This window comes from Paecilomyces variotii (genome assembly GCF_004022145.1).
Source record: "Paecilomyces variotii strain CBS 101075 chromosome Unknown C8Q69scaffold_2, whole genome shotgun sequence".
NCBI classification, from domain to species: Eukaryota; Fungi; Ascomycota; class Eurotiomycetes; order Eurotiales; family Thermoascaceae; genus Paecilomyces; species Paecilomyces variotii.
In genome coordinates this window covers 3,313,024-3,334,660 of record NW_021167141.1, presented here as the reverse complement: position 1 = coordinate 3,334,660, position 21,637 = coordinate 3,313,024, and the positions used below count along the sequence as shown (strand labels likewise).

Sequence of the window (21,637 nt, the reverse complement as noted above, 5' to 3'; positions counted from 1 at the left end):
ATCTGAAGTTGGTCTCCATCAGATGCTTGTGCAATTTACTGCATGAGAAGGAAGTACTTCAACACATACGACAGTCGAAAGTCGATTCTGGACTAGATAAGTAATATCTACCGATATCAAGCTGAACCCTCCCGACATTTAGTTTTCAGCGCCTGCGAACCCAGACTGAATAACGTCGAAAAGGCCAGGACAATAGGAAAAGTTGCCGAGACAGAACAGGTCACGGACTCTCTCCTCAGAAGGGAGAATCTGATGAAAGGCAGCATTGATGTAATCGCGGACATTAACGAGGTACCACACGAGGGTGACAAAGAGGCTTTCAATGTCAGTAAGATCACGCGTTATGAGACGCAGGTATTGGAGCAATGGACGGTAATTCTATCTGAATCTTCGAGAAGAAGGGGAACAGAAGATGTAGACCAGTTTGAAAAGACATTGACAGCGCGCACGCAGGATCTTAAAGCAGACTTGAAGCAACGTGCAGAGCACAAGATGAGGGTGGGTATGCTCTTCCTGATGGCTGCATTTGATTTCTCCGAATGCGAGCAACCTAGCCGGGGTTGCGTCGCCGGTTCTCCTCGTGGTCTACCCATCTGTTCGCACCAGAAGATAGTATGGAGAGTTTGCTCACTGAGAGAAGATTCTCAATCCTCGTGCTCCCTTCCCTAGCAAGTCCCCCGCTCATGTCTCCCAGATCGCGCTTAAGCGCTTCGATCGTTTTTCCGCCGGCGCTTAGATGTAAGATATTCCCAATGGCTGCATGAACGGCAAGGAGAGTTGGATGGAGAAGGGGATATCTCCCGTCATGGCTTGTGAACGTAACGAATCTGTCAGATGGCAGGTCCCTTAGATACCGGCGGGCAAATTTTGGAAATACTTTGAGAAAATATCAATTCGGGGTCTGCATCGCTTCGAAAATAAAGTGAAACTTCCCAAACTGGCCATGGACTCCTTCAGCCATCATCATGATATTTTCTTCTCGATTAATAATAATGTCATCCGAAGAAAAGCCCACACGTGAGTGGAGGCCAGGAAAGTATCGGTTGAGGTTAATCCACATTGTTGCATGCCTATATCGGTCATCTGTATCATTTTCCCGGAAGACTCCTAAAAGAAAACGGAATGATATGGGCAGTTTTCAAAGGATGGTCGATCGAGTCAGAGGGGCGTTGGTTGTAATATGAACTCCAAGCTTTTGACACCACACACCTATATCCATCTCTTGCTAGACAGCGATCACATAGTGGTTGTTGCTCATCCCTGCTAGCGCTATGGATATCTTCAATAGAATCTTCTACACCAAGGCAAGCAGATGGAGTTATAGCCTACTAAGTTGCCTTGCCCATCCAATGGTAGGTATTTGAAAAGGATTTCTCAAGAAATCTGCAGTATCATCCTCGGGATGTAGTGGTTGATATTGAGCAAGCTTTCCATCTAGAGGTTGTTTGGTCTGGGAGAAAGTAGCGAAGACATTAGAGGGCATCTTGACATACGATAATATAGTGGAATGCGAGCTAGATTAAACGGAGAGGTAGCTGGATAGGCTTCACTCATCATACCAGTTAATTGACCATAAGGGGAGATGAAGGTAAAAAGCCTATCGGTAAAGTTGCAGTGAAGTTCCTGCGTCACTTGATTCCTTTAACATTGAAAGACCCCCGCAGGTCTATAGGTCCTGTTGGGCCTTAAGGGACAATTCTTGCACTCCAGGAAATGTAGACATGGAAAAGAAATAATGCAAAGGAACTGGACTTTTATTTTATACGGAGTGGTGTTGCAGGCAGTTGCAGGCAGGGACCGGCCAACTATAACCGATTTGGACTTCAGAGACAGTTCCAAGGTTGAAGAGACCACGTCACTACAGTAAGGTTTTAGGCTGAAAGCGTTAGACGCAATAGATTGTTGAAGTATATACCGATATCATTATCCAAATAACCACATTTCAAATATAGCTTAATAGATAATGTCGGAATCTGCCTACAGGCAGATTTCCTGTCGGGTTTCTCCCACGCCTTTCTGGCTCCTCCACCCACAGGGATAAATAGGCTGAGCTAGTTGCTAGATGAATCCAAGCTCAGCGAGCTTCGCTCCTCAGATAATGCTAGTTGTCTCAATTGTAGCACCGGATCCAACGACAGAGAGATGCAGTTAACAGTGAAAACATGTGATTACACCAGCCTTAAAAAGCCCTTATCTCCGCCTTCATAGCAACATCACCAGTAGGACCATATATCTGTACTCGGCCTTCTTTTCCGTCCTCTTCCAGGAACATACGGTATTCCTCCTCCGCGTATAGCGGATTCGTAGCTCGATAAGAAATACTCTCAGGAACGATGGAAAATTCATCTGATTTGCCACCTTGACCTCGAACGTCTCGCCAGAAGTCAAGAATCGAAATTAGATTCAGTGGTCCGTGGACAACGATGCTTTTGTGGCCTTCTACTTCCCGTGCCCAAGGCAGGGAATAGTGGATCTTATGCCCGTTGAAAGTGAGTGCAGAGAAACGGAACAGGGTGACGGGTGTCTGTTTCAAAGTCCGGACGTGTACCTTTGCTGTAGGAGAAGAAGGTTCTGGTGCAGGTTGTGATGAAGATACACCAACGCAAGGCTGTGGTGGATTATGTTTAGGCCCATCGGTAGGAAGAGCTTTCCGAAAGACCCAGTTCCTGTATGAAGACTTCCGTCAGCAAGCTTCCAAAACATATTCAATACAAGATGAAATTGATCAGGGAAAAATAGACACTGCTAGTGAAAGGCTAAACTCATCTTACTAGGTAGTTAAGTAATTACTTACCGTCGATCAATAACCGCAACCCCATCTTCATTCTCAAACATCTTCTCCACACCAACAACAATCATCTCTTCGCCCGTTTTCCGCACCACCTTCGGCTCTGCAGACAACACCTTGGTCGTCTCTCGAACTTCCTGTCCTACGCGGAGAGGATTCAACACTTCCCCATCTCTCCGTGGCCATCGCACCTCTCCACCTGCCCACATTCGTCTAGTAAACGGTGACTCTGGATTATACGATTTATCCGTGCCGTCTGCACCCAGCTCCCCTTCGAGAAAGGGAGGGGTAAAGTACGCCAGGTGATATCCAGGCGGGAGTGGAGTTCCCGCAGGAGGTGGTGCGGCATTGGATAGATGAGGAGAGTCAGCATAGAGCGTTGGACGATTCAGAGTCAGAGAGAGTAGTTGCAATTGGTTTGCATCGAGAGTCTGAGTGCGGGTTTGAGGACCCAAAGATGCAAATTTGGAGAGAAATGATGAGGCTACTGAAGCAGCGGACAGTGGGGACGAATCGGATGTTGATGAACGGTATATAGAAGAACTGGAGAAATGACGCGCTCGAAGCGTGAAGGGATAGTTGAAATGGGTGATTTGCGTCATTGATGGCATTTTGGCAGTCATTATCGTGGAATGTTAAAGTACTCTTTTGCTTGCATTTTATTCATCAAGTAAAGCCTTTCTCACTTTCGGATTGATATGGTGCCTAAGCAACGTTGCCGGTTCTCCGACCTCGCTCCAACCGGGGTCGCGCTAAAATGCGGAGAGAGCTAATCCACATCAGGATTAGCATAGGCAGAATGGATGGATGTACCCGCTAGGTACTAGGTACCAGGTAGGTACCTACCTATAGGTATGAAGTCTCTCTTCTTTGTTCTTTTCTTTCACACTTCATCATACCGCACTTCTCTCTCTTCTTTCTTTCTTTCTCTTTTTTTCCTCAGTCATAAGTTTCGCGATATTTCACACCGCAGAAGGATTCTCTGGTTTCCTGACTCTTGCAACGTCGTCGGCTACCCAGCTTTACCTCGCTGTGTGTAGACCCTGCTGAGCTTCCTTCTGACCTATCGTCTAGACCTCATTCTTCTAACCTCATTTATATCCCTTCTGTCATTTTGTCATCATTTCCGACATCATCACGGCGAACAACATGTCGGCCTTTGAGGAATTTCATCACGAAGAACGAGTGACGCTCATCGAAAATCTGGATCGAGCCCTCTCCGGAATGGCCAAGCTGAGCAGCGCAACCTGGGCATGTCTCTGGCTTTCAGATATAGAAAAACTGCGAGGCTTCGTAACTCGTGCAGAGACATGCCCCGAGGATATTCTTCAGCAGCTCGAGAATCATGATGTTGAGCATCTGAGGAAGTGTGAGTATTTCATCGTATTGTTTCTGATTGATGAAAATAATATGCTTGATGTAATCACTAACTTCATCAGGGACGTCTCCTCGTGTTCCTGCCTCCACCGCAACCTCCACCACCACAGTTCCTCGAAAACGCACAGCGACAGAGAGTCCCACGCGGCTGCCTCGACCAGTTCAGTCGTCGGTCACAAACCAGCGCTCCGAGGCTGCGAAGAATGCCGTAAGTTTTGACCATATCTCACCCCTTCTGCAAGATTATGACTTGGCCCACATTTCTGAACTGTGAGCTGTTTCATATCGTCTCTCACTTTTTATTAGACGCCTTGTATCCCTTCATGATAAATGCTGATAACCTACAGTGTTCAGAGAGAGACAGGGGTGCTTGCATTATCGAAAAGGTGCAAGACCCCGTAGACAAATGTCACATTTTCCCCTTTGCCCTCGGAAAAGAACCGGAGGGATCGACGCAATTCCTCTTTTGGGCTAGGCTCAAAACCTATTGGAGTGCTGCGAAGATAGAAGCATGGAAGAGACAAGTGACGGGCCGTGATCGCACCGAACATTGTGCAAATTTGATATGTCTCTCTCCGTCGGCCCATCGTTTATGGGGCAAAGCAAGATTCGCATTGAAGCCTTTCGAACCTTCGGAGGACAAAAAAAAGATGGACCTCCAGTTTTTTTGGATGCCCACATACCAATATGCCAAAATCGCTCGGTTGACTACGCCCCCATCGATTCCCTCTGATCTAAGACATGGCAACTTGAACGCGAAACTGTGGAACGGCGATCAAGACAAATGTATTTTGTCTGGAGACATAATTACAATCACCACAGAGGACCCGGAGAACCACCCATTGCCGTCGTTCGAGCTGTTACAAATGCAATGGGTCTTGAACAGAGTTGTTGCTATCAGTGGCGCAGCAGATGTGACTGACGACGAACTAGACGATGATGACGATGCGTCAGGTGATATGTATCCTCTTCTGGAGGAGACACTGTCGTCCCCCTCGATGTCGGCTGTATTTTCCCAACCAGCTTCTCGACAGCCGTCTCAATCTCCGTCACGACAGCGCGGGACCAAAGAAAACCAATCGCCTCAAAGGTCTTCTTCGAAGGTTAGAGAGTTGCACGACACTTCCTCCACTAGTCCTCGACGCCTTCCTCTTCGCTGATTTCTTTTCCCCGGGATCACTCACGGTTCTATGAAGTTTATTCCTGGTTCTTTTAGAATGCTCATTTTACACACTCACAGATTTGTATTAAGTAGCTTATGATAACATATTATCTTTCTATTTCTCATTTTTTTTCTATAAACTATAGTATAGGCTAAAGTGTAGAGTGTTATAGAAAAAAGAAAAATAAAATCTAGAAGAGGAAAAAAGAGCAAGTAAAAGAGAGAGACCCGACAGGAGGCCTGCGTATGCAGGCTCCGACATGATATATTCCATGAGCTTCCTGTACTTGGCGTTTAATTAGTAAAGGACTCGGGTGTCACGGCTGGCGTTAATCGTCATATCAGTTCTAACTACCTAGGTATTTCCTTAGTATCCAAAGCGTTTAAGTCACGTTTCGACAGCTCGGATAACTACCGAGAAGAGAAGGCTTGGCCTGTGGTTTGTTCTCTACATTTTTCTAAACCGATATCGAAAGCTGGACAGACAATAATGATAGACAAGGTTCATATTTACATATCAATAACATACGTACATGCATACCCTGCGTCACACTAGACGAAAGGTAGAAGCTCTCATAGGGGGAATTGGGCCATTTGATGGGTATCTCGGTCAGTCGCAAACGCCGAAAAACGTAACGATAATTAGGTAGGAACGCATGCATCATAAAGCGGATAGGCGCCTTCAGCTCAGAGCTTCACTTGTCCTGCATCGAGCCTGTCCCAGTCTTTCCTTTCAAATGGCACATATCTGTCACCCTGCAGCCAATAGAGCCGGTCCTTGGGAGAGACGAGCCCCGGGTTGACGCCTTCTATCCGGAGAGTATGCTTTTGCTGCTTGTTGTTCCCAGTAGCTTGCATGTCACTGGTGATGCGCAGGAAGAGAGGGACTGCATATTTGGGAAGATTCTTCAGTACGTAGGACGCCAGTGAACTGAGAGATTCCTGTGAAGGCTCGGGGGCACCAGTAGAAGTCTCAACTCCGTTTTTCAGGACCAGAGCTGCGCAGCCAGCCCGTCCATCATGGTGAGGCAATGCCACACCGTAGACATTCGCTTCCTGTACATCGGGATGCCCACCAAGGACTTCAGCAACTTCGCTAGTGGACACATTCTCGCTCTTCCAACGGAAAGTATCACCGATCCGGTCTGAAAAGTACCATCGGCCTTCGTTGTCCCAGCGAATTGTATCTCCAGTACGGTACCATGCGTCACCTTTAGTGAACACGTCGCGCAAGATCTTGCTCTCGGTGGCTTTGGCGTTCTTGTAATACCCCTGGAATGTCTGCGACGGGTCTTGCGCATCCAGCGCATAGATTAACTCTCCGGGCTCACCTTTCGGCACTCTCTTGCAGAATCCGGTCTTGGGATCACGCCAGGGCGCTTCCGCTTCATGATCAACTTCCACGAAAGCAATACCACGTCCGAGAACCCATTGAGCAATGGTGCCGTTCCTTCCGACGGCACCTGCCGCAAAATCGTTGGAAGACAGATTCCACGATCCAGACGTGCCTTCGGTGGCTGCGTAAAACTCGCCGATGGTCTCGATGCCAAAACGCTCCTTGACCTTGTTCCATATGTCGGGACGTAGGCCGTTCCCGAAAGCTAAGCGGACGTTATTTTTCCTGTCGAGGTTCTCGCCAGTCCTGGGGTCAATTTCTGGTGGCACGGCGAGCAGATAGCGCAGCGTCTCTCCAACGTATTGGATGATGGTGGCATTGTTATCGCGAACTTCCTTCCAGAAGTTCCTCGCAGAGAATCGACGGCCGATGATAATTGTTGTCCCAGAATTCAAGCAGGTGGTGAACCCCAGTAGAGAAGCTGACGAGTGGTATAGTGGCATACACTGGCAAACGTGAGTACTATGGTCCACCGGAAGGATAATGCAAGCGACTCACCGTATAGAATCGATCCGTTTTCTTTAGATCCAACCAGTTGCTAACGAAAATGCTGCCAGCCCAGCTTTTCTGCCAGCTGACAATCGCTGGTTTGGGGAGCCCAGTAGTTCCGCTGGTGTAGACCAGCGTAGCGATGTCCCGAGCGGCCACACCAGTTCGCAGACTGTCGTCCTCCCGCACGGGTGGAGTCTGGAGAATCTGAGATTCTACTTCTGGCGTATAGAAGACCACTTCGACGCCTCCTTCTCCATCCCTGAACGAGGGGGATGCGAATTCCCCCAGTTGCTCGGGGGAAAAGGAATCGCGAAGTTCATCCTCGACGAGCAGCAGACGTGCGGTCGACGCCTTCACGGAGTGTGTAAGAGGTTTCCCTCTCAGATTGTAATTGATGAAGGCGGGGACAGCTCCAATGCTCCACAGTCCCATCCAGATGAAGAGAAAGGTGGACGAATTCATAAAGTCCATCGCCACGATCTCCCTCGGCTGGACTCGATGCGTGTTCCTGAAATATGTCCCGTAGCGCAAGGCTATCTCGTACGTCTCCTTGAAAGTCCATGTCTGGCCGTTGTACACGATGAACGGATGATCGGCCGTCTTTGCGGACTGGGCGTGCTTTTCGAGCACGAAGAACAAGTTCAACCGATCGCGACACTCCGCCAAGCGGCGGCGAATTGTCAATTTGACCAGGGCGCTCACGAGACTCCAGTCGTACGCAAAAGCGAGCTTGGCGTCCAAATAGGCGAGAGACGCGACAGCCGCTGGGACTGCGACTTGTATTGGAATGTCTATGGATGTGAAGCAGACCGTTAGTTTTGGACTCAGGGGCGATTAATTATCTCACTGCTCATTATCGATCTGTACTCACCTGGAAGGCTTAGTAGGTGCGCCATTATAGGCAGTCTGGAGCAGAATTGGGATTATGGATGGCAATCCCAATCTATGAGATTCTAATAGGAGAACAATCTATGAGGGAAGGATAAAAGGGCATGAGAGTTGCAACTTTGTCGAAGCTAATTAGAATCCCCCAACGACGAGATTTCAGGCGAACAAAGAAGTTGACACGAGCCACCTCAAAAAGAAACCACCGGTGGAAGGTGCGACCAGCGCTCTAGTTATAATAAATAATATACCAACTATTTAGTTACTAGAGGTAGAATTATTATTGTCTGGAGACGACGCCTCCGGGATCAGGATATGGAATGCCTCGGTTGGCTGACAGACCATATGAATGCGGTCGGCCGTTTAAACCCCAACGGCCGCCGATCATCTGGTGGCGCGGCGCATTGCGACCGTGCACGGTAGATAGCGGAGAGATTGTTGATGCAGAAGAAATAATAATCTGCCACTCTGCAGGTCACAGCATCATCATGCATTGCGTGCTTTTCTGTTCTTACTCTATTGAGATTTTCCAACCATATCCCAGAGTCTGTCAGCGATTCCAGGTGAGAACTAGGTAGATTGTCTGTACATACTTGTTTATTATTATTATTGTCGATGCTTACTGGTACTTGTACCTGCACGTGGGCCCTCGGGACTTACCGCCAACCGCGTGGAGCTATGTAAGTAATCAAGTATGGTATGGTAAGTTAAATATGTCCGGATGGGGAAGCCAACACGTGCTGTAAATAACAATACATATCCTACTCCGGCCTCGACGCCAATTATTCCATACCTCGGAGTTATATATTATTATCTAACACCAGTGCAGTAACCTATGGAATGCAACCCGTGTGCGGCCAATATTCCGGAAGGAAGGGTAATATTTTGTCGCAACTCTTTCGTTTTAAATTCCTCTCCATGTGAAGAAGACAGATTATTATTATATTTTTGAAGGCCAGATCTCTAAGCTTTGACTTCTGTTGGCGCACAAAGCGTACATCCAGGTTATCTGTCATATCATCTGCTTTAATGAGGCACTAATAATAGATTTAACCAGCGAGATCTATCACATCTAGATCTAGATTCTTTGACGGAAGTCGACTACACGACTAGACCAAAAAGGAGAACTCCTTAGAGGTCTGGCCCCTAGGTCTGATATTCTTTTTATAGTTACGAGATACAGTAAACATGGGTCCAAACCCTTATAACTACCTAACTAGAATCGAGCAAGCAACCAAGCAGTCTTGATATATCAGCTAGGTGATTCAATATTATGACCGTTCTTCTGTGCTCTGGATTCGACAACTCACGCTACCTACTCGATTTTATTAGTCTGTTATGAAACTATCCGTCCAACCAGAAAAATATATATATATATATATATATATATATATTATCAGTCTAGTGATATATCCAGCTTCTGTCTTTATTGTATCATTTACTCCACCCTCAACAGTGGCCCCCTCTTAAAAGGCGCTATCGGCCTAAACTCCAACGCAGGAGGTACACTGTCCTGGTTCCAAAACAGCGTTGCGTGGCGGAACCAGTGCGCATACGTCCCTGGCACATTATCTGATCCCTCATTGCCCCTCCATAGCGAACCCAGGGTCTCTTTATACACTCGCAGAATCAGTCCATGAGCGAGTTTGAACCCGAAACTCTTCCGCAAGCAAGCCTCAATAATCTCTCTAGCCTGCTTCTGCTCTGCACTCTCCTCCTCGCCCTCTTTCGGCAGTGGAAGCGACATCAACTCGAATGCTTTCCGGCCGTTCCATTCCGTAAACACATTGATGAGCTGCGACCCTTCCATGAACTCGATCCCGTAGACGTGCTCGGCAACATACTTGGGTCCATCCCATCCATCCTCCTCATCAACCAGACCCATGACCATCGTCATCACCTGTCCCTGAATAATATAATCAGTCAGTAGCTTCCCTGAATCCTCCACGTTGATAACCGTCCCGTCCTCCTCCTCAATGGTAAACCATCCGCCCATTAAAGGAACGCCTTTTAACAACGCGCTACTATGCATGCCTTCCGTGCTGGTTTTCCCACCATCTGCAGCCCACAGCTGTAATAGGAGTCGATGGCATCGCGCAAAGAGCGGATTATTCCGACCAGAACAGAGGAAATAATTCGTTAGACTGCGTCCTTCAGCACCGCCTGCATTGTAGGAGAGGACTTCAAAACGCGATGCCGGATCGCCCACTGTCTCGCGCCATAGACGGTCCAAGTCGCCGATCTGGATGAGTCCCACGTCTGCATACACACCGCCATACTTGAGCAAGAGTGGCCATCGGACGAGGTCGGAGGTGTGTTGCGCTGCGTAGTCTCCGCCGATGGTACCGTCCCTGAACGCCTGAGGGAACGTGCCTGGGTCAGAAACGTCGAGGAAATTCGCGACGTTTAATTGAGAATCTGGCTGACGGTCCAGAACGCGGATTGTCCAGCCTAGTTTCGAGAAGCGCCGGTGCCAGGCGCGGATATTGCGTTTCGTGTAGGGATGCATGTTGGCATAGCCCTGATGCCAGAAGAACCAGATGTTCTTCTCGTTTGTGATGGGCTTGGGGTGAAGGAGATCATGATCGATTTCGTTGTCCGGACGGAGATCGAGGAGATGAGAGGGTATAACATGTAGTCCCGCTGGGATAGGGTACGGTTGTGAATCCATTGGCTGCGCTGGATGCTGTTCTCTTGATGTCGGATCGAGCATAAACGGTGCCAAGGCGCGGATTGACCCCGTCCGTACAAAGAATGTGAACAATGAAGGCAATCTTTCAAACCTTGTGAGCTTATGGACGGCAGGCAAAAGTAGATTGACAAAACTGAGAAATGATAAGCTATTTATAAATTGCAAAGCTGCTCTTAGACCCTAGCGAACTAAGTCTTCAGATTCAGGTATTGAATCTTTTCTATGCAGTAGCCAATCAAGATACGTGTCTAAGGGACTGAAACTTTAACGCAACTAGAGAAAAGATAGACTCATTATGACTAATTTTACTGTAAGGCCGACTTCAGGCGACTAAACCAAAAGAATATCTCTCCCACACTGGAAAATTTCTTGCCTCTTGGGAGATGATAGTGAATAACACCAAAACACTCAAATATTGTTTTTTTGGCCTTAGGGAACCAGCAGGCGATTCCTATTCACCTTCCGCGCGACATTCTATTGATAGTAACCGAAGGTTTGGATTGAACTTGAGTCTAGAACTGAGACCACTACTTAGAACTTACCTCCTCACACTGGATACAAATTCAAGGTCCACGGTGGCGTACACAAATCAGAACTAATCATTTTCTCCATCGAGTCCACTGTATTGCCCGTGTCCCAGTACCTTAATTAAACACAGGCCTCGGCGCAAGCCCTACAAACAACTTCCAGCACCGCCCCCATTACGATGACCCCTCCAAGTGATCGTATTACCCGGAAATCCTCAGCGCTAAGAACCACCAATCGTTTTCTCATAGCTGCTGTGAACGTCGAAGCTACCAAACAGCCAAGACGGCTGGTTGCGCCTGCTTGAAGACATCACTGCAGATTGGCTATCGAATGCCTATTTTCGGAAATAGAAACATGATATCTTAGACATTTCAAGGGCCCTTCATAGACATTATTGGATACGGGTGGTTTAGAGAATGGTTATAAGATACGAGGAGACGAGTAAACTTTAGCTGTGCGAGTCTCGAGGTTTATTTAAAATAATAAGTATTGGAAGATGGAAGTCTTAAATACCCGTCTACCTCTGTTCTTTTACTATTTTCTTCCTGATTTGCGTTTTCCATCCATCTAAAACGCGGTGGTTTGCCTTTGTGGAAAAATGCACCCCGTTGCGTATGATCGTATATGCGATCGAGGGCCGCTATTAATCATGAGTATACCAATGTGGATGTCACCTATTTACACCTTGATTATCTGACCAAAAGAAACTCCCAGTACCGATACCCGCAATGAACCGCATGAGATGATTAGCCCCAACCGCCGAAGAAATCCACCTGACAAAAGAAGGAGTGAATGGTCCTTTGGGTATCATGTTCACGTGAAAGATTATTAAAAGAGTAAGTGTTGGAGTTAAGGAAAAAGACTGGTGTAAGACAGATAAGTCCACTTTCTCTCAGAGAGCTCTTTGAAGGTAAAAAGTGACCTGGCTTATAGTTCTAAAAGGACCAGACATGCAGCACAGGCTCCGGGCCGTGTCGTGCACATGTCATTCTGTCTTCACCCCGAGGTGACATACTGAATACCGGCTTCAAAGTATCGTACCATCGAAGGGTCTAAAACCGCTTTTCCATAGAAACAGAAGAGGTATGGTATCAGAGAGACGTGGGCTGTTCCTGATGGTGGTTCATTGGAGGCGGGAAATATGTCGCTTCCGAAGACATGGGATGATTGGCTCCGTAGTGATAGAGCTGAGAAGGTACCGAAAGAGCTGGTGAGACCGGTGATGCATACTGAACACTCCCGTCTTTGGCAGAGAACCCGACATCTTGCCGTTGGCCGTTATAATCAGCGAACCCGAATCCAGGACCATAACCAGGCGAAGTGCGCATATTCGGATAGGGTGTTGGCTCATTCCAGCTGCGCCGCTGGCCAGGCGTACTGATCGTCGTGTCGTTCCATCGCGCGTGCAAATGTTGCGATTGACCTCGAGCTTTGGCCTTCTTCCGACGGTGACGGATGAGAAAGAAGCAGGATATACATGTCAAGCAGAGGAGTATAAGGAACCCGACGATAGGGAGGACGATGACGAGAGTTAAATTCTTGATAGTGTGAGACGACGATGCGGTTGAAGTCGTTATTGGCGCTGTTGCTGATGGAAGAACCGATTCGTTAAAGATTCTGGTTGGATTGATCGCGAATGCGGTTCCAGACACTGTCCTGAACCGGCAACCATACCGTACCGACTCGATGACTGTCCGCAATTAGCCCATCGATCTAACAAACCGACATCAGAGAAGGTCAATAGCGTACAGTTGGCCATAAGAATTTGATTGTCGGTTAGCCCGTAACAGAATTCGCATTGATCCACCGTATTATCTCCAAAGGTGGTGACCCCACAGAAAGCATCAAAAGTGGTGCTGTCCGGCGACGTCAGATCGAGTTCGATCGCTGAAGAGAGACCCTGGCATGAGACTATACACGGCGTCGATACGTTTGTTACTGAACCAGGGTAGCCGAAGACACAGGTCGAGAACGCATAACGGAGATTGTCTGAATCCTCTTGTCAATATTCACTATTTTCCTTCCAGCCTCCTCGAATCCTTCTAGGACGCGATGGTTTGACGTACATAGACCCCATGAGACGTCTGTTTCGCCGGATTCATCATCCGCATAAGTACTTGCCAATTCGCATTCGATACAGTCTTTGAAAGCTTCCCCAACAGAAGTGGTGTTGAACTGCTGGTCGAGGCAGACAATCTCATTGAGAGTGGTATTCGTCGAGCTTTTGTTACAGACGCTCGTACATGGTGAGCCATTGGTGACTCGTAGCCCGTCGCTGACTGAAGAAAGACATAGCAACGATAACGACAAGAGAAAAGCTGCGCGGGGCAGCTGTTCGCTGAACATCGTTCCGCCCTCCTAACTGAGAGAGGCAGTGCGTGAAGCCGGACACAGTCCCTGACTGTGTATAGAGGTCTACAGCATAGGAACAGGCCAGACTGATGATATAGAGACAGTTTCTACAGCGAAGAAGAGATACGGAGCTAAGAAGAGCACTGGCCGATATATGAAGAGAGGAATGGGTGTGCGCCGATATCCGGATCGTCACCACAAGTTCTCAACATGACAAGGTACTCGCTTTGATGCATGGCTAAGCACACGCCATACGGACAATGGAAAAATAAGTCCTGTCGGGGGTGTTGTGAGGGGGGATTATTCACACCAAGCTCGCGTCGGGTCCATGCGACCTCCAGCGACGCATTCTCGCTGGTCGAGATGGACAGAAAGAGTTGTGACTGGATCTGCTCTAAGCAAGTATTATTTCAACCTTTCTCTCCAGATCTCGACCAGTGGCAGGCCGAATTTGGGCAGTGCTCGCTTGGGATCAAAAGTACGGACAAATCATAGTAGAGAATGTTCATTGTGACTGTGATATGCGTTGCATTGGCACGGACGCTAGGTAAACAAGCATCGTTTATTCGTTCCCCGCCCCCGAATGGCCAAAATCAAGGCCAGGCTGTGTGACCAGCAAAAATTGAACAGGACACTAGTTAGTTTGGCGATCTTAGAACGCGCTGCGCATTTCCCCGTGGCTATTGGTGGGGGCAGAATGGTTCGGGCGTTTTTCCATGAGATAGGTCAGAAGCGCATCGCGTGCACTTGATAATACCCTCTGTTTGTAAGGATACTCGGTTCTAAATTGAAATGGCATATATCAATTATGGGGCTGGAAATATAGTCGCTTGTTTAACTATACGTCATCATAGGAGCCGTAGGCGTAGTGTCATATCAAAAACTATCAGAGATAAAGATGGTTTGCTCTCAGAGTATGTACATGATTGACACACGAAAATCGTAGTAATACCAGCGGACTAAGAACCGAATTTCCGAAACTAACAATATCATCTTTGTACTTGACCTCGGTGGGAGATATTAAGTACCTACTTGTCCCACTGGTTCATTGGACCAGTGGCTGTTGAAACGTAACTCAAAACACTTTGCAATAGTTAGGACTAACATGACAATACACGCCTTTAACGCCAGCTATGACACCTAATTAGGCGCCAAGTGGTACAGGGAAATGACTAGAGAACTCTGCTATAATGACAAAATAAGCATATCACTTGTCTTGTCGAAACCATCGACCATAGTGAAAAAGAAAAAGAAAATTGAATATGCGAAACATGTCTGTCACTAACATCGCATCTAGAAAACTCATCCCCTCAACCATAAAGCTCATCATAGGAGGGAACTAGTTCTTTTTCAGTCTTTCTCTCCCGTTTCTCACGACGGGAACATTTTGTGTGAAACGAAGGGTTATAAGCGATCTTCATGAGTTTTGGAGTCTGAGGATAAACCGACCCCGTGGAAGTCGATGACATTGCCGGGCTGGTACGGTTGGAGCCCATGGACATAGCTGATGACTGTGTAGTTTGTCTGGATGACACAGTTGGCGCCGTCGAGGCATTCGATGAAGCGGCAGAGCGCATTCGGGACGTGATCGATAGCGGTGGACGGCGCGGCAGTTCTTCCTCCGGTGATCCCATCACTTCTACCTTTCTCTCAGTGGTCGCGCTACGCCCCGACGAGCTCCGATTTCGAGATGGTGGGATGTCATCTCTAAAGTGACTGGCTGGGGTAATGGGTCGCGAGCATCTGGATCTATTCCCTTCTCTCCTGTCAGGTAGGGAACTGTCACTTCCGTCTTGATGTGTCCCATCATTTGACCTCTGTCTCTCTCGAGAGTGAGGTCCAGGCCATCTGCGATGCTGTTCAGTGGGCCTAGCTGCTGTAAGGTCTGACGAAGATTCCTGAAATCCGGGATCACGCAAGCATAATCTAGCAATTAAGCTGGATCTCGGATTCTTCTTTGGTTTACTGGGATGTCTTAGGATCGGACGGCCGTCTGCTGAAGATATGATGTCCAGCTGAGAAAACCCGTCAGTATCCGAAGAGGGTCGCTGATTCCAAGAGCCGCAGTTAGGAGCTGTTATGGAGATGTCCCCAAATCTCGAATGAAAGCGGGAAAGAAGATTCCTCGTCTTCCCGAATCTCTTCAGGAAACCCATCGTGACCACCCAGAGGAGACCTTGGCTGCAGGCTATAGCGCCGAGGCACGTCGAAAAAACAGCCTGCCACGAATGGCCTGCATCAATTTGTATATAGCAACCGGAATGACTTGTCGAGAGATGAGTTGTGTTCAGGTGTAACGGAAAGTCCGCAGTTATGAATAGAGATCGAAAGAATGACTGGTCCAAGATGCGGATGCATACGACAATGTGACAGCGAATATATAGGATGTGCCTGCTACCTGGATGAGAGTAAGTATGAGTTAGCTACATTACTTCAAGAAGGATGCAGGGAGACCTAACCAGGTATCCATACTATATCTGGAGACAGGCTGTACTAGTACGGCCCGAGCAAGAACTATTCAAAGTCGCTCTGTTGATCGTACTAGTTCTAACAGACACATGTAAGAAGCGGAGAGCAGTCAATAAAAGAGAGTATTGACTGAAGAAGACGACATTTCTTGGGCGTCTAACAGTTCTTGTTATATGAAAGACCGGGCCCTGACCCTTCAAGGTCATCAGGGAAGGCCGCATACCAACTCAAGCAGCTGATCCAGGCTACCCCAGGCAGGTGTGCACTGGATTGTTGCATATCAAACAGCTCCCCTACATGCAATGGCCTCTACAGGACCACTGGGGTATGCATTCCCTGCCAGTTTCATCCAAAGAAATCCCTTTACAACGACGACCAGCCCAGGAGTCGAGATACTGACATGCCTTCCAGCCTATATGGCCAACTTACACTGCAGGAAACAAACTCAAACAAGGTTATCGATTGCCCATTTTCGCATACCAAGGCCTGTCAGATGGTCGCTATGCTGGAGTGTTGGCAGACGCGTACTTTTAGAGGGTGGGCCGTCATGTAGCACAAAGAGTACGCCAGGACTGTTCAAGCGCCAGCAGATCTAGTACTTTTTGCACTCTCAACAGGAGAAGATTGACCAATCGAGTATGATTGCAAGGGCTAAATTCCGCCTGGCGTGGTTGACACCTACAAAGCGCATCATGCTCAAGGGCCCAAAATAAGACGCCGTTTGTAAATAATGTTGGAAGCTATATTTTACCCGCTTTCGAGGCGACCTCGAGCATCAATAATTGGCCACGTTCAAGGCTTGATGTTGGCAACAGAACCAAGCCATGTGAGATAAGCGACTTGCGTGAACCAGGGGCTATTTTCACACATCCAACGTTGCGGCACTGCTAGCTGGGAGGCTGAGTTGTATCTGCCAGGCGCAAATCTATGGGGACAAGGTGTTGGGAGAACCAATGACTGATATCTCTAATCGCCGGCGGAATGCTCTAGTTCGAGCCCAAGGGTTGCCATAGATGGACATTCGCTAGACTCGATGGTTTGCGGCACAGCAGGCAGATTGCATGGATGTGAGAAAGAGCCAACTGGATACCATGTTAGTGTCTGCTGGTTCCTATTTTTGAATCAGCATTGCCCCTCCTTTGACAATAAGCGACATAGGTTACGTTCCATGCAACTCTGAGCCTGGGATTCCGAATTATCTGTTGTGCTACCTTTCAGAGTCGAAGCAAATCCAACATATTAACCGCTTCCATCAACAAGGAATACCGGAATCTTTTTGAAGGGACACGGTAGGTAGGTACCTACGGCCGCTCCTGCCTACCCGCTCCTTCCTAGTTCGGTGACAGATATACCTTAAAACACAGTTCTATTATTATAAGTATATCCTGTGCCATTATAAACATATGTCGAAACCTAAAAGGCATAAAAACAATAGTATGATTTGAACCTCTTAGCTAGTAGGTAGCTAGGTTGGTCGCTTGATAGTAGATTTAAGCGGCAGCTGACGCCATATTTATCTCCTACTTACTGGGGGGTTCATCAGCTCCGCAACATTCGTCTAGAGGCACAACGGCAAAGCCGCCTGGGACTGAGTCAGTATGAAACCGAATATAGCTTTACTCGAAGAAAGACATACCATTGTGTCAACAAGGAGGGCCATAAACTCTCCTGCTCTCTTGTCTCCAGCGCATATGGTCCCCCGACCCTTTTGCTAGATGGATGGGTAGGTGGTAGCGGATGGGGATCTTGATGTCTTCGCCCTGGCGCGACAGCGTGCTCGGCGTGCCGCCACCCCGGCGATAGGCAAACTTGGGACTCCCCGGAATCTCAAAATGCACGGTCTTGACCCAGTTTTTCTCAAACAGGTCGTCCAGATGATAGGATGATATGAGGGTTTCCGGATCGGTCAGAAAATCGAATATAGCATCGTACGTCCCCGGATTCAGCGTGATGTGAATCAATGTCAACGCTACGGGCTGGGTGCGTTGTAGAAAGCGGAGAAGGTCGGCCTCAGCTACAACCAGCCCCCTTAGCCAGCACTCTTTTAGACGTAGAGGGCCACCTGTGTCAGGTTCTGTATCATCGGCGGGCGGCTGCAATAAGGTAGATTCGGCCATTCGTCGTCGTCCCACGAGATACCAAAACAGATCGACCGTCTCGAGCTCGGACAAGAGGGACCGCAGTTGCAGCACGCCTTGGAACAGAACTTGGGTGCAAGCGCGGCGCTCCGTCTCCTTCAGCGGCGCACCGGGCGCTTCCGTCTGTCGACCAGCAGCCTCGTCGCTGTCGGTCGTAGTCGATTCATCATCGAGGTCGTCTGTGGCCAACGACGCTGTTGTTGTGGAGGCGCGGTGCGGCGACGATATGTTCAGCTTCAGCTTTTTAAGAGACCCGAAGATGGCCGTCCATGGGAACGTGGTCACACTGGCCACAAAGATGTCACTCGTCAAGGAGCAATGTGTGTGGCCGTGGAACAAATCCAACTCACAGTCGACTGCGAGCTGTGTCGCCTTCAACGCTGCCATCACGACACGGAATGTGCGCTGCGCTGTATCCCAGATGCGCATCCAGAGACCTCCCGCAGCGTATCGGCAGTCTTCAGGCGCTGCCAGCGCGCCATCGGCCAGACGCACGACCAGGCGCAGTCGTACTGTCGCCAGGCAGCCCGCAGGCGAGCGCTGCTTGATATTGCAGAAAGCTTCAGTCAGAAGGCGCCTGTGGTCTTCCTCCGCGGCCGCCTCAGTATCAGTATTCTTAGTCTCATCAAGGACGCCTGTAAAGGTGCAATCTCGCAGCCGACATATCAGGTGGCCCTGGCTCGTGCCGTCTGCCAGGTCCTGCAGGGCGCGCGTTTCCAGAAGGACGTTGCGCTGTTTGAAGAAGATGGTGAACCGTCCCTGAGATACGATGATCTTGACGCGGTGGCACGTCAGGCGTAGGGCAGCGATGTCACTACAGTCCAGGTGCGCGACGATGAGCTCGACCAGCTCAATAGCCAGTGTCTCGAAGGGAGATGGCGACATGGCTGCGACTGTGGAGGAGGGGAAAAGCATAGAGTAAGATGAAGAGCTCCGTTGCTTGTACTGCGTCTAGCCTTTGTGGCCCGGGCAGAACAAATAGTTAGAGGTGAGATGCCTAGGACCCCCAAAATTTGACTGAGCGATATTTGATTTGTGTTACAATAATAATACCTCTCTCAAGATTCTGGCACGTGTGTGGTCCTCTCTGGCAGTCATTTGGCAGATGATGAATGCTACCTCTACTCTACATTTTTGCTTCAAGTTTTCTACCAGTCAGCTCAAGACAACTGTATACGATTAATCAAATAAAATAGAAGGGATTTAGCTTAATACAGAGTATTTCTCTTTAACATTTAGGATGGATTGAAGACTGTAGGTCCCGATTTCCCCCTCTATTCTTCTTGTTATAAGAAGGTATCAAGGATGGAAATACTGTACATATGGTGCACCGGGCATTTACCAATAAAAAAGCATCATAAAAAGCTACTGCGTTTCAAGTCTACGACTTAATAGACACGTATAGAATGTATTAACCGATAATACAGGCCATCAGGTGGAAACGACGGTTGCGGATGCAGAACATGTCAGATGCCCCTGAGAACTAACTTAAGCCTTAGCGGCAGCGATATTCAGCGTAACTAAATGCTGGCATGCAGAATAACGCTACAGCATCCTTCTATTGAAACGTCCAGTACATTTCGGGATGGCCCTCATGCTTGCTCTCCTCGCCGCGATCACATCAGCCCTAGATCCCATCCGTTCTCCGTGGCCTCCTCGTACCAGAGGCGGAAGTTGGCCCGGCCGTTACCATCTGCGTTGGCATCCAACTCAAACAGCACCTTCCCCTGGTACGAGGTCTCGGCGGGGTCGTCCTCCTCCTCCGGCGGCAGATAATTGTAGAAAACTACGGTTGGTTGTTCGCCCAGCCGATCTCTGATGGTGCTCACGATGGTGGCAATGCGTCCCGGGTACCGCTGCTGATCGAAGGAGGGAACCTGCGCATTGCCGGCGTCGTCCAGATCCGGATCCGCGCGCGGGGTCATGATGAACAGGTACGGAGTCTTACCTGCGTACAGTTCCGGCGTGATAGGCGTGCCTTTGGCCTTCCATCTGTTCCTCTTCTTGGTGAGAAGGTTGATGCAGTTCTCCTCAAAGGCGGCATCCTCATCGATGTCACTGTCATTGGGGTCTTTCTTCCAGTTGGGAATGAAAGCCAAAGTCTCCCAGATGTGCGCCTTGCAGAGCCTGTTAGAGAGAGAAAGGAACGGAAAGGCGGACATTTTGGGACAGACCATGTACACTGCCTCTCTTGAGACGAGCGTGATCACCGTGCAGCCGGTGAGCTGTTCCGAACCGATGTTGAGGACATCGCTTTCCGTGTAGTCGGAAAACTCTTTCTCTACGCCATAGGTATAATCGTCACCGTTGGCTATTTTTTCCCCTTTCAGTCAGCGTCTCATCTCTTTCTGTTCAATTCTCCCAGGATACGCACTGGCATATGCAAGACTGATCTGGTTGGTGTTCCTGTGCCTGTACGGGTTCTTGAGGCGTGAGATAGCCCGTGTTAGGTATCTGCCGATTTCCTCTTGCTGGACGTTCGGGAGCACACGCTTGACCAATCTGTTTGTCGTCTCTGGTGCTGAGGTGGTGTTGGAGACCACCGCATCAACCAGGCTCCGCTTCTTGAAGGCTGACGAGATCGAGCAGGAGCTGCCGCAAGCACCGCATGGTGGGTTGCAGCGCGGGTTGCTGGTGATGCCGCTGGATTCCAACGGCTTCAGAGGAGACGTGATATTCAGGAATCTGCAATCTCGTTCAGACACTGCGAGAACAAGGATATGGAGGTCTTACTCTCGCGCGAGAAGGTTGGGCGTGAAGTCGAAGCCCAGTTTCTCGACAATGGCACGGGCGTCGACCAGGCCCGAGGCCAAGGCGAGGCCGCTGAGCAGGAGACGAGTCCAGAGCATCTTCTTCTTCTTCTTCTTCTTCTTCTTCTTCTTCTTCTTCTTCTTCTTCTGTATGTGAGGGATAGTAAAGAGGGAGCGAGGAAGCGAGCGAGCTATACGCTCCGATTTCCAAACGAAGGACAGACTGCAGTCAAGACAACATATATGCAGAGAAGGGCCAGGAGGGAGTATGACTGTCTATCCCACGATTACCCTTATCCGACATCTCGCTCCAAGTCGCGGAAGATGTTCTCTTTCATCAGCTCGGAGCACACTACTGTATGTACAGTATCACGAGTCACCCAGTGTCACCTCTCACGGTTCCTGCAGGGGCGAGCAGTGAACATGTTGCAATCCGCTGCTCGTATCCTCCGCTGCTCGTATCCTATACGAACCGGGTAGCAACTGCAACGGGAAGCTACCTTGATCCCCCTGTATGGGATCAAAGAAGACGTGAGTAACGCCGTGTAACGGTTTGATTAGGGGTTCAGCTCAGCTCCAGGGCAGCTGCAATATTGGGATGGAGCTAA

General features: G+C 48.8%; 8 protein-coding genes across 8 annotated transcripts; 1 reads left to right on the top strand and 7 right to left on the bottom strand.

Annotated features, from left to right (window-relative positions):
• Positions 1–1,965: 1,965 nt before the first annotated feature.
• On the bottom strand, positions 1,966–3,572 carry C8Q69DRAFT_496632 (hypothetical protein). Its single transcript, XM_028632265.1, has 2 exons — positions 2,795–3,572; positions 1,966–2,666 (listed from the first exon to the last, which is right to left on the bottom strand). The coding sequence occupies exons 1-2, from the start codon at positions 3,409–3,411 to the stop codon at positions 2,180–2,182; spliced, it is 1,104 nt and encodes a 367-aa protein (XP_028488030.1). The 5' UTR covers positions 3,412–3,572; the 3' UTR covers positions 1,966–2,179.
• Positions 3,573–3,646: 74 nt separating this feature from the next.
• Positions 3,647–5,432, top strand: C8Q69DRAFT_458771 (hypothetical protein). Its single transcript, XM_028630021.1, has 3 exons — positions 3,647–4,157; positions 4,228–4,373; positions 4,513–5,432. Exons 1-3 carry the CDS (start codon positions 3,938–3,940, stop codon positions 5,323–5,325), a joined length of 1,179 nt encoding a protein of 392 aa, XP_028488029.1. The 5' UTR covers positions 3,647–3,937; the 3' UTR covers positions 5,326–5,432.
• Positions 5,433–5,638: 206 nt separating this feature from the next.
• C8Q69DRAFT_169308 (very long-chain acyl-CoA synthetase/fatty acid transporter) lies at positions 5,639–8,422 on the bottom strand. The gene is made up of 3 exons (XM_028625745.1): positions 8,087–8,422; positions 7,222–8,006; positions 5,639–7,169 (listed from the first exon to the last, which is right to left on the bottom strand). The coding sequence occupies exons 1-3, from the start codon at positions 8,109–8,111 to the stop codon at positions 6,015–6,017; spliced, it is 1,965 nt and encodes a 654-aa protein (XP_028488028.1). The 5' UTR covers positions 8,112–8,422; the 3' UTR covers positions 5,639–6,014.
• A 1,116-nt stretch (positions 8,423–9,538) lies between these two features.
• Positions 9,539–10,771, bottom strand: C8Q69DRAFT_505019 (hypothetical protein; the record flags this gene model as incomplete). Its single annotated transcript, XM_028632663.1, has 1 exon — positions 9,539–10,771. One exon carries the CDS (start codon positions 10,769–10,771, stop codon positions 9,539–9,541), a length of 1,233 nt encoding a protein of 410 aa, XP_028488027.1.
• A 1,640-nt stretch (positions 10,772–12,411) lies between these two features.
• Positions 12,412–13,666, bottom strand: C8Q69DRAFT_505018 (hypothetical protein; the record flags this gene model as incomplete). The annotated part of the gene is made up of 3 exons (XM_028632662.1): positions 12,412–13,010; positions 13,070–13,309; positions 13,387–13,666. The coding sequence occupies 3 exons, from the start codon at positions 13,664–13,666 to the stop codon at positions 12,412–12,414; spliced, it is 1,119 nt and encodes a 372-aa protein (XP_028488026.1).
• An 893-nt stretch (positions 13,667–14,559) lies between these two features.
• C8Q69DRAFT_169211 (hypothetical protein) lies at positions 14,560–16,277 on the bottom strand. The gene is made up of 3 exons (XM_028625744.1): positions 16,132–16,277; positions 14,959–16,070; positions 14,560–14,857 (listed from the first exon to the last, which is right to left on the bottom strand). The coding sequence occupies exon 2, from the start codon at positions 15,826–15,828 to the stop codon at positions 14,983–14,985; it is 846 nt and encodes a 281-aa protein (XP_028488025.1). The 5' UTR covers positions 15,829–16,070; positions 16,132–16,277; the 3' UTR covers positions 14,560–14,857; positions 14,959–14,982.
• Positions 16,278–17,505: 1,228 nt separating this feature from the next.
• On the bottom strand, positions 17,506–19,519 carry C8Q69DRAFT_458759 (hypothetical protein). Its single transcript, XM_028630020.1, has 2 exons — positions 17,778–19,519; positions 17,506–17,723 (listed from the first exon to the last, which is right to left on the bottom strand). Exon 1 carries the CDS (start codon positions 19,192–19,194, stop codon positions 17,785–17,787), a length of 1,410 nt encoding a protein of 469 aa, XP_028488024.1. The 5' UTR covers positions 19,195–19,519; the 3' UTR covers positions 17,506–17,723; positions 17,778–17,784.
• Positions 19,520–19,895: 376 nt separating this feature from the next.
• C8Q69DRAFT_442535 (hypothetical protein) lies at positions 19,896–21,128 on the bottom strand (the record flags this gene model as incomplete). Its single annotated transcript, XM_028628845.1, has 3 exons — positions 19,896–20,560; positions 20,654–20,964; positions 21,013–21,128. 3 exons carry the CDS (start codon positions 21,126–21,128, stop codon positions 19,896–19,898), a joined length of 1,092 nt encoding a protein of 363 aa, XP_028488023.1.
• Positions 21,129–21,637: the final 509 nt, after the last annotated feature.